At 48.1% G+C, this 16970-nt stretch overlaps 1 protein-coding gene across 5 annotated transcripts in view; it reads left to right on the top strand.

Annotated features, from left to right (window-relative positions):
- susd2 (sushi domain containing 2) overlaps nt 1-16970 on the top strand; it is a 353392-nt gene that overhangs the window by 296462 nt on the left and 39960 nt on the right. For 4 of the 5 annotated variants that reach the window (XM_072497158.1, XM_072497185.1, XM_072497149.1 and 1 more), the window contains 2 exons: nt 5143-5415; nt 13458-13634. In XM_072497158.1, the coding sequence (XP_072353259.1) occupies nt 5143-5415; nt 13458-13634 (450 nt within the window). Of the gene's footprint in view, nt 1-5142; nt 5416-10500; nt 10826-13457; nt 13635-16970 lie in introns of those variants that run through there. The other variant, XM_072497176.1, reaches the window with a different exon arrangement.

Here is a 16970-nt window from a genome sequence, read left to right as displayed (position 1 = left end):
ACGTCTGTAGTAGGTAAGTTGCTAGAAGGTATTCTGAGAGACAGGATCTACAAGCATTTAGAGAGGCAAGGACTGATTCGGGGCAGTCAACATGGCTTTGTGCGTGGAAAATCATGTCTCACAAATTTGATTGAGTTTTTTGAGGGGGTGACCAAGAAGGTAGATGAGGGCAGTGCAGTAGACGTTGTCTACATGGACTTTAGCAAAGCCTTTGACAAGGTACCGTATGGTAGGTTGTTGAAGAAGGTTAAAGCTCACGGGATCCAGGGTGAGGTTGCCAATTGGATTCAAAATTGGCTGGACGACAAAAGGCAGAGGGTGGTTGTAGAGGGTTGTTTTCAAACTGGAGGCCTGTGACCAGTGGTGTGCCTCAGGAATCGGTGCTGGGTCCACTGTTATTTGTGATTTATATTAATGATTTGGATGAGAATTTAGGAGGCATGGTTAGTAAGTTTGCAGATGACACCAAGATTGGTGGCACAGTGGATAGTGAAGAAGGTTATCTAGGATTGCAACGGGATCTTGATCAATTAGGCCAGTGGGCCAACGAATGGCAGATGGAGTTTAATTTAGATAAATGTGAGGTGATGCATTTTGGCAGATCGAATCAGGCCAGGACCTACTCAGTTAATGGCATGGCGTTGGGGAGAGTTATAGAACAAAGAGATGTAGGAGTACAGGTTCATAGCTCCTTGAAGGTGGAGTCGCAGGTGGACAGGGTGGTGAAGAAGGCATTCGGCATGCTTGGTTTCATTGGTCAGAACATTGAATACAGGAGTTGGGACGACTTGTTGAAGTTGTACAAGACATTGGTACGGCCACACTTGGAATACTGTGTGCAGTTCTGGTCACCCTATTATAGAAAGGATATTATTAAACTGGAAAGAGTGCAGAAAAGATTTACTAGGATGTTGCCGGGACTTGATGGTTTGAGTTATAAGGAGAGGCTGGATAGACTGGGACTTTTTTCACTGGAGCGTAGGAGGCTTAGGGGTGATCTTATAGAGGTCTATAAAATAATGAGGGGCATAGATAAGGTAAATAGTCAACATCTTTTCCCAAAGGTAGGGGAGTCTAAAACTAGAGGGCATAGGTTTAAGGTGAGAGGGGAGAGATTCAGAAGGGCCCAGAGGGGCAATTTCTTCACTCAGAGGGTAGTGAGTGTCTGGAATGGGCTGCCAGAGGTAGTAGTAGAGGCGGGTACAATTGTGTCTTTTAAAAAACATTTAGATAGTTACATGGGTAAGATGGGTATAGAGGGTTATGGGCCAAGTGCGGGCAACTGGGACTAGCTTAATGGTAAAAACTGGGCGGCATGGACTGGTTGGGCCGAAGGGCCTGTTTCCATGCTGTAAACTTCTATGATTCTATGATTCTATGATAGAGCCGCCCATCTGCCTCGAAGGCAGTGTACTTACGGTCGCTCGTGCGGAGGGGTAGCTGGTGGTAGGCGGACTTAAGACCCACTGTGGAGAAGACCTTATAATGCGCGATTCTGTTTACCAGGTCGGATATGCGGGGGAGAGGGTACGCGTCCAGCTGCGTAAACCTGTTGATGGTCTTACTGTAGTCAATGACCATCCTATGTTTCTCCCCGGTCTTTACCACCACTACTTGGGCTCTCCAGGGACTGTTGCTAGCTTCAATGACCCCTTCCCTTAGTAGCCTTTGGACCTCCGACCTAATGAAGGTCCGGTCCTGGGCACTGTACCGTCTGCTCCTGGTGTCGACGGGTTTGCAATCCGGAGTGAGGTTCACAAACAGGGAAGGTGGGTCGACCTTAAGGGTCGCGAGGCCGCAGACAGTAAGGGGAGGTATAGGGCCACAAAACTTTAAGGTCAGACTTTGCAGGTTACACTGGAAGTCCAACCCCAGGAGTGTAGCCGCGCAGAGGTGTGGAAGGACATACAGGCAGGAATTGTTGAATTTCCTTCCTTGGACTGTGAGGTTTGCTAGGCAGAACCCCTTTATCTCCACTGAGTCGGAACCGGAGGCCAGGGAGATTCTTTGATTTACAGGGTGGGTAAAAAGTGAACAGCGCCTTACCGTGTCAGGGTGTATAAGGCTCTCCATGTTCCCAGAGTCAATCAGGCAGGACGTCTCGTGGCCATTGATGAAGACCGTCGTCGTTGCTGTTGAGAGTGTTCGATGTCGATTTTGGTCCAGAGTCACCAAGGCCAGACGCAGGAGTTGTGAATTTTGGTCGGGCAGTGTATAGTCGGCCCGGCTGGGGTCCTGGAGCCCCATCCAAGATGGTGTTTCCCATGGGCCGCACATGGTGGTCGGAGATGGACAAAATGGTGGCGCCCATCCGTCCAGCGCGGTGTCCGGCGAACAAGATGGCAGCGCCCTTGGGCCGCACGTGGCCCCAGGATACGGGGGTGGCGGTGACTGCTGGCCGCCTGGGTTCCGAGGGGAAGTTCGCTGTGGCAGCCCGGAGTCGCCGCTGGAGACCGCGGCCACTGCACGTGCCTGTCAGACCCCCACAAAATGGCCCTTCTTGCTGCACCCTTTGCAGGTGGATGTGCGGGCCGGGCAGCGCTGGCGGGGGTGCTTTTCTTGCCTGCAGAAGAAACAGCGGGGCCCATCGGAGTTGGCGGGCCGCCTTACAGCCTATGCCTGCGGGGGCAGGGGGAAGGTCTGTGGGGCTGCTTTTCCGTGTGGTCGCTCGCCGAAACCTGCGGGCAGCCACAGCTTCTGCCCAGCACCAGTAGCGCGCAGTAGAACTCCTCCAACGATTCCCCGGGGCTTTGTCGTCTCGTTGCAAGCAGGTGACGTGTGTAGATCTGGTTTACTGGGCGAATATAATGTCCTTTTAAAAGTTCGATTGCTGCATCAAAGTTTTCCGCCTCCTCGATGAGGATGTAGATCCCAGGGCTTCCCCTTGAGTGCAGGAGATGCAGTTTCTGCTCTTCCGTGGGTGTGCCTCCAGCCGTCTCAAGGTAGCCTTTGAAACACGCCAGCCAGTGTTTGAAAATCGCCGCTGAGTTCGCCGCGTGGGGACTGAGTTGCAGACACTCCCGCTTGATTCGGAGATCCATCTTCTCTGCTTAAGTGTAGTCTATTAAATTGATACACGATCAATTGCTGCAAAGACAAGGTTAAAGCATAACTGAAGGCTTTGATAGACTAGAACTGTTCGCCAGCAGCTCAGGTGCAGAATGAGGGCTGCTGGGATGGCACTGACTCTTATACCCCACCTATCTGGGCGGAGCTACATACTGTACAGCCAATGGTAAACCCCCAGGTTTGACCAATGAAACTTCAGCCTCTCGGGTGCTGCAATACCTGATAATACCGCACCCACCATTCAATGAGATCATGGTTGATCTTTTGTGGACTCAGCTCCACTTTCCAGCCCAAACACCACAACCCTTAATTCCTTTATTCTCCAAAAAACTATCTATCTTTATTTTAAAACATTTAATGAAGGAACCTCAACTGCTTCACTGGGCAGGGAATTCCATAGATTCATAACCCTTTGGTGAAGACGTTACTCCTAAACTCAGTCCTAAGTCTACTTCCCCATATTTTGAAGCTATGCCCCCTAGTTCTGCTTCCACCCGCCAGTGGAAACAACCTGCCCGCATCTATCTATCTGTTCCCTTCATAATTTTATATGTTTCTATAAGATCCCCCTGCATCCTTCGAAATTCCAACAAGTACAGTCCCAGTCTGCTCAACACTCAACCTCTCCTTGTAATCCTACCCCCTCAGCTCTGGGATTAACTGAGCGAATCTCCGCTGCACACCCTCTGGCGCCAGTATGTCTTTTCTCAGGTAAGGAGACCAAAACTGAACACAATACTCCAGGCGTGGCCTCACTAACACCTTATACAATTGCAGCATAACCTCCCTAGTCTTAAACTCTATCCCTCTAGCAATGAAGGACAAAACTCCATTTGCCTTCTTAATCACCTATTGCACCTGTAAACCAACTTTTTGCGACTCATGCACTAGCACACCCAGGTCTCTCTGCACAGCAGCATGTTTTAATATTTTATCATTTATCTTTTGCTCTTATTTCTCCCATAATGGATAACCTCACATGAGACACAATTTTAGGCTAAAACATTGAATATATTCAAGAGGCCACTAGATATAGCACTTGGGGTGAATGGGATCAAAGGTTATGGGGAGAAAGCAGGATTAGCCTATTGAGATGGATGATCAGCCATGATCGTGATAAATGGCGGAGCAGGCTCAAAGGGCCTCCTGCTGCTCCTATCTTCTATGTATCTATCAATGTATCTATGTAGGCCTGTCTCGGCCCCCATGATTTGATACGTGCTGCCTCTACATTGCTGGAATTTGTAATCCAATTCTTCTGCAATGCTATTCCTTCTTAATTTAGCACTTAATCCAATATTTCCTGTATAAATTTCAACTTAATCTGAAATGGTCACAGAATTCCTTGATTGAAACTTATGGAAAGCTACTGGTCTTTACACCGTGTCTACACAGGCATCTTAGGGAATTAGGGTTCATGTATTTTAGAGCTTTAAGGTGTGGACTGGAAATGGCCATTGCTCCAATCTTGGCTGAGATTTTCCCGGCACTTCTGAAATGTGGAACCACTTGTGCTTTAATGCTCATGGTTTCTAATCCTATCTTCAGTCCTGCCGTGAGATTTATCTCAAACTCCATGAATATAGGGAGGCACGGTGGCAATACTGCTGCCTCACAGCCCCAGAGACCAGGGTTCAATTCCAGCCTCGGGTGACTGCTAGCACTTCCTCCTCGTGTCTGTGTGTGTTTTCTCCGGGTGCTCCGGTTTCCTCCCATGGTCCAAAGATGTGCAGGTTAGGTGGATTGGCCATGCTAAGTTGCCCCTTAGTGTCCAACAATGGTGAGGTAGGGTTACGGGTATAACTTGGAGTCGTGGGCTTAAGTAGGGTGCTCTTTCGAAAGGCTGGTGCAGACACGACGGGCCAAATGGGCCCCTTCTGCACTGTAGGGATTCTGTGATCTCTTCAGCAGCCAGAATAAACCTTTCACTAGACTCCTCAGATAGAGGCAGCTAATATCTTTTGCTCTGAACCTTTTGCAACAACTTTTGATTCTGTAAATTTGTCACTACACATTGTCTGGTGGTCTTTAATGAGTACACTGGCTTTATTACTTCAATGTTTCCTTTTACAGGGGCGATTGACAATAAAAGCTCTCTCTTCACTTACGACAGCCAGTTCTTGCTGGACAGTTACTTACACGCTCCCAAGCATGACCTGGACTTCACTCCTATTTTCCATGTGTCGGACAATCCTGAAGATCCATTGTATGCTGAAATGCAGGCCCTGTGTCAGGAAAATAAATTTTGCCGATTTGATACTCTTGTAACCAAGAGCCTTAAAGTGGGAAATGCAACAAAAGTCTCCTATGAAAGCTACGTTACATTGATTGAAAGCCTTGAGCCAGGTGAGATATGTAACTGTTGTTCTATCTGTTAACTATCTGTATAAAATGAGAAAATTCAAAGCAGGGAATCTGACCATTCAGTATGACTGCTCAATCCTATTATCTAATCCTATCAGCATCTCTTGTTACTCCTTTCTCTCTCATGCACGCTTCTCCCTTCCCCTTCGACACTTGCATGCTATTGCCTCCCCTTCTCCATGTTGTAGCACATTAGCATTGACAGCATGGTAGCATTGTGGATAGCACAATTGATTCCCATGTTCGATTCCCGGCTTGGGTCACTGTCTGTATGGAGTCTGCACATCCTCCCCGTGTGTGCATGGGTTTCCTCCGGGTGCTCCGGTTTCCTCCCACAGTCCAAAGATGTGCAGGTTAGGTGGATTGGCCATGATAAATTGCCCTTAGTGTCCAAATTGCCCTTAGTGTTGGGTGGGGTTACTGGGTTATGGGGATAGGGTGGAGGTGTGGACCTTGGGTAGGGTGCTCTTTCCAAGAGCCGGTGCAGACTGGAGGGCCGAATGGCCTCCTTCTGCACTGTAAATTCTATGGTCTATGATTTATAATTCCACATTCTCACTCTTCCCTGGGTTAAGACCATTCTGCAGAATTCTTTCTTAGATTTATTAGTAACCATCTTGGGCTGGACTCTCGGATTTTGCGGCCAAGTGCTGATGCTGGCGTGAAACTGTGGCATTTACGATGCCAAAATTGGCGCCGAACTCTCACTGATCCTGGGACCGGTGAGGGGCCAGCAGCCGCACCGGGTAAAATTCCCGGCTCCCACGATATAAACGGCTGGAGAATGGCCGGGTCCGTGGCCGTGCAAGAGCACGGCGACGACCTGCAGAGGTCGCACCATACAACATGGTACCGGCCGTGCACCCACCCGACCTGCCAAATACTGCCCCCCTGACCAGCCCCTGGCCACCCCCCACCAGTCCCTCCAGCCCTTGTGGAAGCCGCCCCCCTCCGGCCAGCAGAATGGCTCCCGGCCGACTGTGGCGGTACTGGACCAGTCCGCGGCTACCACGCCGGGTTTCCCGACCGCTGAGACCGCATGTCCCCCGTGCAGTCGGGAACTCAGCCCATCGGGGGCGGAGCATCGGGGGAGGGCCTTCCAGTGACGCACCAACAGTGTTCCAATGCCGTGTGGCGCGTGACGCGATGATGCCATTTCGAAGGGGGCGGAGAATAGAAAACTGGCGGCAAATGGGCGCTATCCCCAATTTGGGTGTCGGAAGGAATTCCTTGCCCGATCGCCGATTAAGATGTTGATGTGGGCAACGGAGAATCCTGCCCCTTACATTTATGATATCTAATTTTGGATTCCCCTGTGAGTGAAGCCATCTTCTCCATGGCTAATCTATCAAATCCTTTTATGATTTTATTCTTATATCCTTTCCATGTTCATGGGAGGCAGTGGTGTAGTGGTATTGTCACCAGACTAAGTAATCCACAGACCCAGGGTAATGCTGTGGGGACCCGGGTGTTGTCCCCTACTCCTCGAGGCTTCACAACTGACTTGCCACACAAGCTGCACAAGATTGATAATATTCACTTAAAGACTCTTTATTTAAATGAATACGTCACACAGACTTTAAACTTGCTAAATATCACACAGACTACTTTATCACCCGGACTCTTTAACTCACTGAATGTCACACAATAACTCAATGTACAATAAACGTTACTCAACTCACAAATCAAACTCAAGTATCACTGTAGCAGAACAGCTGGCCTGGCTCTTCTCCGGGGGTGCTTCACTGATCATCGAGCCACTGACTCGAGGTTGTCTTCTGCACTGGTAATTCCCAGGGCTTTTGCTCCTGAAACTTCGATCTCCCGTACCTTTGTACTATTTCTACCTTTCTAGAATGTTCGATGACATTTGTGTAGAACCCTCATTTCGCCGAGGTCATTCTTCCCAAAGGTTTGGAAAATAGGACACATCAGTTCCCTATGCAGTTTCCCACCTTAACAGCCCTTTGTAACCACAAAGGTTAGATGATCCTCTTGCTCAGGTCTGTAAATGTCTGCGGTTGTCTAGCTCCAACGTTCGTTCCTTCTTTTCACTGTGAAATTGCTATCTTTTGATTATGACCTTTCTTGGGGCTCACCACGGTAGGTCTTGTGGCTAGACGCCTGTTGGTTTCCATCATTGTGCATTTTTTATTGTAGCTTGAGCTGAATATTTCTTTGACCAAATTTCCCATCATGCAATTTGGTTCGGCTGCACAGGAATTTGAGTTAAATAAAAATCTGGAATTAAAAGTCTAATGATGACCATGAAACCATTATTGATTGTTGTAAAAACCCATCTGGGCTTTTGGGGAATGAAATCTTCTGTCCTTACTTGATCTGACCTACATGTGACTCCAGACCCATAGCAAAGTGGTTGACTCTTAAATATCCTTTCAAATGGCCTAACAAGCCACTCAGTTCAAGAGAAATTAGAGAGGGGCTGGGTTAGCACAGGGCTAAATCGCTGGCTTTTAAAGCAGACCAAGGCAGGCCAGCAGCACGGTTCAATTCCCGTACCAGCCTCCCCGAACAGGCGCCGGAATGTGGCGACTAGGGGCTTTGCACAGTAACTTAATTGAAGCCTACTTGTGACAATAAGCGATTTTCATTTCATTTAGATGGGCAATAAATGCTGGCTCAACCAATGACGACCTCATCCCATGAAAGAATAATAAAAATATTCTATCCTTGTGCACAGGGATCGTCAACCTGTGATGACAGAAGTGGGAGTTGTGCACTTGATGGAGTGCACTAAGCTATTAACTGTCGGGACCTCGGGGTCCTGGGGGTCATGATTGCTGTGTGTTGGAATGTTCCTTCTTGAAGGCACTTATTTGGGACACCCTGAGAGGTTGGGTTTGCTTCTTCTGTGCACATGGGCCTGGGTTGAGCTGAGTTCTGTACCTTAGTTGATATCCTGTGGGGGATTCTCCAATATCGGCGCGATGTCCGCCGACCGGCGCCAAAAACGGCACGAATCAGTCCGGCATCGCGCCGCTCCAAAGGTGCGGAAGTCTCCGCACCTTGAGCGGCCGAGCCCTCACCTTGAGGGGCTAGGCCCGAGCCGGACTGATTTCCGCCCCGCCAGCTGGCGGGAAAGGCCTTTGGTGCCCCGCCAGCTGGCGCGAAACTGACTTTGCCGGGCGCGCATGCGCGGGAGCGTCAGCGGCCGCTCACGGCATCCCCGCGCATGCGCAGTGGAGGGGGTCTCTTCCGCCTCCGCCATGGCGGAGATCATGGCGAAGGCGGAAGGAAAAGAGTGCCCCCATGGCACAGGCCCCCCCGCGGATCGGTGGGCCCCAATCGCAGGCAAGGCCACCGTGGGGGCACCCCCCGGGGCCAGATCGCCCCGTGCCCACCCCCAGGACCCTGGAGCCCGCCCGCGCCGCCGTGTCCCGGCGTCCCAAAGGTGGTTCAATCCACGCCGGCTGGCATGGGTTGACAGCGGCGGGACTTCCGGTTCCTGCATGGGTGAAGATGGGTCTGGTATCCAAGGAGAGGAGGTTGCAGTGTGTCATTGGCACCTCTGGCGCTGCTGGAGTGGAGGGAGATGCATATTGGTGCACTCTCAAGCATGCCATGAAAATTTTATCCTGAACTCTGGTGGTATAGAACATAGAACATAGAAAATACAGCACAGAACAGGCCCTTCGGCCCACCATGTTGTGCCGAACCTTTGTCCTCGATTAATCAGAGATTATCATTGAATTTACAGTGCAGAAGGAGGCCATTCGGCCCTTTGAGTCTGCACCGGCTCTTGGAAAGAGCACCCTACCCAAACTCAACACCACCACCCAACACCAAGGGCAATTCTGGACATTAAGGGCAATTTATCATTGGCCAATTCACCTAACCGGCACATCTTTGGACTGTGGGAGGAAACCGGAGCACCCGGAGGAAACCCACGCAGACACAGGGAGGACGTGCAGACTCCGCACAGACAGTGACCCAAGCCGGAATCGAACCTGGGACCCTGGAGCTGTGAAGCAATTGTGCTATCCACAATGCTACCGTGCTGCCCTTAAGAACAAATAAATCTACACTATATCATTTTACCGTAATCCATGTACCTATCCAATAGCTGCTTGAAGGTCCCTAATGTTTCCGACTCAACTACTTCCACAGGCAGTGCATTCCATGCCCCCACTACTCTCTGGGTAAAGAACCTACCTCTGATATCCCTCTTATATCTTCCACCTTTCACCTTAAATTTATGTCCCCTTGTAATGGTTTGTTCCACCCGGGGAAAAAGTCTCTGACTGTCTACTCTATTCCCCTGATCATCTTATAAACCTCTATCAAGTTGCCCCTCATCCTTCTCCGTTCTAATGAGAAAAGGCCTAGCACCCTCAACCTTTCCTCGTAAGACCTACTCTCCATTCCAGGCAACATCCTGGTAAATCTTCTTTGCACCCTTTCCAAAGCTTCCACATCCTTCCTAAAATGAGGCGACCAGAACTGTACACAGTACTCCAAATGTGGCCTTACCAAAGTTTTGTACAGCTGCATCATCACCTCACGGCTCTTAAATTTAATCCCTCTGTTAATGAACGCGAGCACACCATCGGCCTTCTTCACAGCTCTATCCACTTGAGTGGCAACTTTCAAAGATGTATGAACATAGACCCCAAGATCTCTCTGCTCCTCCACATTGCCAAGAACTCTACCGTTAACCCTGTATTCCGCATTCATATTTGTCCTTCCAAAATGGACAACCTCACACTTTTCAGGGTTAAACTCCATCTGCCACTTCTCAGCCCAGCTCTGCATCCTATCTATGTCTCTTTGCAGCCGACAACAGCCCTCCTCACTATCTGTGAACAACCGCTGCGTGGGATGGTGTGCACCATTTAACCATGTTTTCATGCCCTTATCCTGTTTATTCCTTGTTCTCTGGTTGGCTCATAGAGGCATCAAGTTATCATAGAATCATAGAATTTACAATGCAGAAGGAGGCCATTCGGCCCATCAAGTTTGCACCGGCCCTTGGAACGAGCACCCTACTTAAGCCCACTCCTCCACTCTATCCCCGTAACCCCACCTAACTTTTTTTTGGACACTAAGGGCAATTTAGCATGGTCAATCCACCTAACCTGCACATCTTTGGACTGTGGAAGGAAACTGGAGCACCCGGAGGAAACCCATGAAGACACGGGAGAATGTGCAGACTCCACACAGACAATGACCCAAGCCGGGAAGCGAGCCTGGGACCCTGAAGCTGTGAAGCAACTGTGCTAACCACTGTGCTACCTTTATGTCTAATGATTGTATTGAGTTGGTTATACTGCTGTTCTCCTGTCCTCCTCTGTCTTCATATATGTGGACCCTTTTATTTTGCTTGTTGTGCTGTATCATTTTTGTGGTTCCGTTGCATTGTTTGTCAAAATGTTAATAAACAAACTTTTAAAAAAATTGTTGGACCACAAAACTGTCTAGCCTATTCTTTTGCCTTTTGTGGACTGTATGGTTATGCACCATTGAGTGTCCCGTGCAGTCCAATCTTTAGGCCCTTTAATTTGCATTTACCTCAGTTGCTTCTTCAGACTGACTGATCTCGATTACTTTGATTTCGGATTTTGCTGCCAACATGACAACAGTGCTAAAAACATGCATTTCTTGAACTTACCACGTTCATAAAACTCAAACAGGATAGGGCAGCGAATAAAAGTAACATCGGTGCAAACAAGTTGTTCAGACTCTGCGTCAGGGCTGACAGGATTTGGGGCCAATGGTTTGACACCCGATTCTAAACTATCTGGTAGTTCAGCATGATCGTTAGTAAAGAGTGCAGAGAAATTCAACTTCACAAAAACAAATCAAAAGTATGTAGAACCATCGGAATCGCACACAGTCCAGGCAGAGACCCCCCTTCCATGGCAGAACCGGGCAATTGTAGAGGTCAGGAGTTTAAAGTTACTAATTGCTTTCACAAGGAGGCAGTAGATAGGTTTAATGTCATATTTTAAACAACTTGAAAGAAGAACAGTATAAATACTGTTTCAAACAATAAGCAGATGCCTGGATATTTGCAGGATAAAAGGTTATAATTACAAGTTATTGTTGTTGTTGATTAAGGCTCTGAAATGGAAGGCAATACTGGAAACATGAGTAACTGGGACGGAACAGTGATGGGAACAACTATTTATATTGAACCATTAACAGTGTAAATGTTCCAAGGCCTTTCAGAGAAGAGAAACAGACATCAACAAGAAGTGAATTTATATAGTCCCGTATGCTCAGGTGATCCCTAAAGTGCTTTACAGTCAGTGAATTACTGCCGCAGTGTAGTTATTATTGTTATGTAGGCAAATGCAGCATCCAATTTGGGTAGGCAAAGGTTTGCAAAGAGCAAACAAATCAATGGACCATATAATCTGCTTTTGGTTGCTTTTGTTACGGAAACAATGTTGCTCAGGAGAACCCCTGGTTCATCATCACATGGCATGATGGTATTCCTTTAGATTCAGCGATGGGACACATCTCACCTGAAAGACACTGCCTCCACTAATGCAGTCATACATCAATACTGAATTGAAATGTCACCTGGACTATCAGCTCTCTTGAGTGGGGACCGAACCATGATCCAGTTGGAGAGGAGACTAAAGTGATGGCTGGAAGGCAGGGTGACTGGGAGTTTCTACCGGCGGGATCTGCCAATCCCGTCAGAGTCAATGGCAATTTGCATGGCTCGTCGCCCTCCCCCACTGCTGGGGAACCCACTGCGTTAGGGGAGGGGGAGATTGACTTTGGCAGGACTGTCAGATCCCACTGGCGGGAAGGGTCATTATGTTTGAGTGGGGCCTCTGTAATGGAGGAAAGAAGATAGAATGTGGGGGAGATGATGTTAGTGTACACAAGTGGCACTGACAGTTGAAGAGTGGAGCAGGGAAGTAGACAGAAGATCTCAGGTAGAAGACAGTAGGGTGTGATCTGGGATATGGGCTGTGTGTGAGTTGCAAAGGGTTTGGTGGGACAATGCGGTGGAAAGCATCTTCAATTCAAACAAGAATGGTGAACTAATGGGGATGCTAAGGATAAGGATGGTGGATCTGCAGGACAAGGTGTGGGCAGTAGCTGGAGTTTATGTAAGGTGGAACTTGGCAGCGCGGGCAGGGGGTGTCAGACTTGGAAGTGACAAAAGCTAGGAACTTACAGCAGGTCATTTAACCGTCATGGCTGTGCCAGATCTTTGAAAAGAGCAATCCAAACAGTCCCATTTGCTTGCCCTTTCCCTATTGCACCCCAACTTCTTCCCTTTCAATCACTTATAATTTGGAATGTTGGCAGTGGGGTGAGAGAGTGGTGAAGTGACTTTGCTGTAATCGAAGTGAGCGGTCTTGGTCTTGGATGGGGCATGGGCTTCAGAGCTCAGCTTGAAGTTAAACGGGGCATTGAGGTTGCACAGTATTGGGTTTAGCCGGAGAGGGTGAACTGGGAGCGGGATGGATGCAGAGTTTTCCGTGGGAACTGAATAGATGTCTGTTGCTCTGTTGAAGATGATTCTCCTCATCCACAACTTGATGGTGGAGGAGGGTGCCGTGCTGGGCCATGTTGAATGCAGCAGGAGGATCACGGAGGACACAAAATGATAATGTGAATATGTTTTGTGACTTGGACTGAGACAAGCTTAGTGAAAAATGGGTTGCTCTCCAGAATCACCGATACTCTTAATCCTCCCTGAGCTGGTGCTATGAAATCCCATAGGAATATGTGATTTGTGTGCCTTGAATCAGTGATCTAAAGGTTCAGAGTTTTAAATACAGCTTCTGTTGCAGGTTTGGAAGCACTTTTCAGATCAATGCTCGGGAGGAAGGACTCATAAATCTTGGTTTCCTAAAGCTGTCAGTGTTCGATGAAAGGTTTGTTGCTGAGAGTACTATCACACAAAGACTTTCCCAACAAATGAAGGACTCCCTGTGACAGAAAGGATATTATCATCTTCCGAAGCTTCTTTGTGTTTCCGAGTATTGGATTTCACATCATTGACCAAATCCCCTTTTGATTTTCTTTTTCTTCTTCAGTGACCTCCTGTGGGTTTCTGGAAGAGCCCAAGAATGGGAAAAAGAAAGGGAACTTCTACTTGATTGGAGCATTGGTAAATTTTACTTGCAATCAGGGCCACGTGCTTTCAGGATCGGCCACACGGACGTGTCTGCCAACAGGCCAGTGGTCTGGAGAGCCTACCTTCTGTATATCTGGTAAGAGCATTCCCTCATAAACACACTCACACTATCATATCCTCAATCAAAACAGAAAATGGTGGACATACTGTGGAGAGTTAATATATCAGGCCTCTGACCGTTTTTCAGAATAGAATATTTCCAGTTTTTCCTATTTATTCTTTAAAAAAAAATATTTAGCGTGCCCAATTCATTTTATTTCCAATTAAGGGGGCAATTTATCGTGGCCAATCCACCCACCCTGCACATCTTTGGGTTGTGGGGGCGAAACCCACGCAAACACGGGGAGAATGTGCAAACTCCACACGGACAGTGACCCAGAGCCGGGATCGAACCTGGGACCTCGGCGCCGTGAGACAGCAGTGTGCTTTTCCTATTTTTATTTGAGATTTTCAGCATCCGCAGTATTTTGCTTTGTATGACTCTTTCTGTGCTTCCACTCCTGAGTGTTGACTCCTGCTCTGGTGCACATCTATGGCATCAGTTTCCTTTTCAGTGTGTTGTCCAGGTTATCGTTCGTCATATGTGAATGTGGATGATTGACTGCATGCTCAACTCCATCCCTGGCTGAAACCCAACTGTCCACCACTTTGAGCGTTTCTTAATGAACATCCGGAAGCCATGTTGATATTGACCCCAAATCATATTGTCCCAACTATTCCTCTGGTTGGCTAACTCAGCACAGACCACAGTATCGAAGCTGAAAAACTGTACTGTTGTTCTTACTTACTATTCTTCATCAGTAACTAATAGGATCCTGCTGCTCATAAAACACCCCTGGGCTCACCTGCTGATGGACAATTGGAAATTTGGGCAGTTGTCAGAGCTATTAGCATTGCTGTCTGCCAGCTGGGACTGGGAATGGGACGAAGATCTGACCCTGCAACTTCCAAGTTGATCTCTACGTCGGTGAATTCGCGTAGTGTTCCGTACTTTAAGTTGCACTGCAGGAAAGAAGGCAAGATTGGGAAACCAGCTACAAGGAGAGCCATATTGGCAGAATTCAGTATGCCAGAGAGGGAGACATGCAGAATGAGTCTAAATTGCAGCACCCACCATGATGCCACCAACCATAAATGCAGATTTTTGGCATAGCTGCCTGGCAACAACCATAGAGAACTGCCTTCACCGGCTCTTGGTAAGCAGATACAGAGCTTTACAACTTGTCTATGTATAAGCAGTTAGCACGCAGTAGGCTTGGCACAACCGCTGCCAGCTTCAGACCCAAATCTGCCTCCAGGCCCTTCCAAAAATGTTACAGTGCTGGTCTGAAGTTATTTTCCCTTGAATTGGAGGGCTGGCACCTCATTCGGTATTGCTTGGAGAGACAGGCATTGTTCAGAGTGAAGTCTCATTAGTTGGAGAGGCAGGCATTGTTCAGAGTGAGGTCTTTCAGTCGACATTTAAGGTGAGGCCTTTCCTATCTGTTGGATCAGGTAGATGCAGAAGATCCTGTTGTACCACTGAAAGAGAATCAGTGCCCCAACCAACATTTCTTCCTTTGCCAAAGCAACCAAAACACATATTACCCGGTAATTCAATCCTTTGCAGATTGATCCACAGTATTCCTACAGTGCAGAAGGAGGCCATTTGACACACAGACGCACACCCACCCGCTCTCTCCTTGTGACCCTGTAACGCCACCTAAGCTGCACACCCCTGGACAGTAAGGGACAATTTAGCATGGCCAATACACCTAACCTCCACATCTTTAGACTGTGGGGGGAAACCGGAGCACCCGGAGGAAACCCATGTAGATACGGGGGGAACGTGAAAACTCCACATAGACAGTAATCCAAGGCTGGAATCGAACCCTGGTGCCTGGCGCTGTGAGGCAGCAGTGCTAACCACTGAGCCACCATGTCGCCCCTTCCTGGGTGACTTTACTGGGTAGAAATTAGTTGCCCATCTATGCAGTTACCTAATCTGCAACTGGAGTTTTGGGGACGGCGTGGGACCCCCTTGACTCAGGAAGGTCCAACTGAAGTGATGGCTCTTCAAATAGGAAACATCGCAGGCTGTCATGATGACAAGATAATGTAACACATATGCAGATCAGAGACAAAAATTCACTTTCTGCATGTGAAATTGATGACAATTCTGTTATTTTTACCCCTCCTTTATATCCGACAGACATGAAACTCCACCTAAAGAACATAGTTAGAAATTACAGGGTATGGCCTCATTTAAGATTCTAAAACCAATCTGGTGGAAACATCTTTTATTTATTGGCGAATCTGATTGAACCTGTATTGGCAAGTCTCCAGAATATTATTAGAGCATTTCAAAGGCCCACATCACATCGTAAAGCAGAATAAATTAGATTCCTTACCAGCATGGAGTGAGACAGCTATCAAGAAAACAGCAATGTTCCCGCATGTGCAGAGAGTGCAGTAAAATCGCAAACAAATCAACAAATTGGCACTGAGAGTGCTGAAGGTTGTCTGGAAATTTCAACTTGATTTTGTTTGTGAATTTTGTTTTCTTGGTGGAGCGCTGATTGGGGTAAATGTACCACGGGGGAATAGGACTGAACTGAAAAAACAATCAAGGGGTTCATCAGTGAACTGCTGGGGTGGTGAGGCAGTGTGGAGGAATGGTGGTGGGGAGGGGGGGTCACTGTCATTGGTATCACTGTCTCCCGGGCAAGGAAGAGAAAACTTACCCAGGGTTTAAATTCATGAGGGCTCTCTGGTACTGCATTCTGGCATGTATCTGTTTGGTCACTGATTGGTGGCCACGTCTGCCGCAAGGGGCGATGACACCATGGTTGTCACTTCCTGCTGGGACTTTTTGTTCAAGCTCGTACACTAAGAATGGTCACTTGGGCGAGTGACTACGAGCCACCATGGCACCAAGATTACCATGTTCAAAAGAGGGTAATGGAAACTCAGGAAGAGTGGAGAGGTGCAACTCCACGCCCCCCGCCCCCACCCCAAGCTGACCCCCCATCCCACTCCCTGGCCGCCGCCACCTTGGGAGAAACTCATTATTCTCTCCATACCCCTTGAACTTGCATTTATATAGCACCTCTCAAAACTTCAGGACATTCCAAAGTGCTTTGCAGCTGATAAAGCACTTCTGAAGTGTGCTCCATGTCGGGGATGCCTCCCAGCACTTAAATACCTCATCGGAACTCACATTTCTGTCACTCTACACCTGTTTCAAAACCTTCCCCCCAGCTATCCAAACCTTGCAAGGAAACCATGCTAGGCAGCCACAAGAAAGGAAGAAAGACTTGCATTTATATAGTGCCTGTCACTACCACTGGACCTCTCAACCTTTACACCCAATGAAGTACTTTTGAAATGTAGCCAATGTGATAGTGTAACAACTGTGGCAGCCAATTTGAGT

Source organism: Scyliorhinus torazame, chromosome 1 (assembly GCF_047496885.1).
Source record: "Scyliorhinus torazame isolate Kashiwa2021f chromosome 1, sScyTor2.1, whole genome shotgun sequence".
In the NCBI taxonomy this organism is placed as follows: Eukaryota; Metazoa; Chordata; class Chondrichthyes; order Carcharhiniformes; family Scyliorhinidae; genus Scyliorhinus; species Scyliorhinus torazame.
The sequence above is the reverse complement of the archived record's forward strand: the minus strand, read 5'-3'. Positions and strand labels throughout refer to the sequence as shown.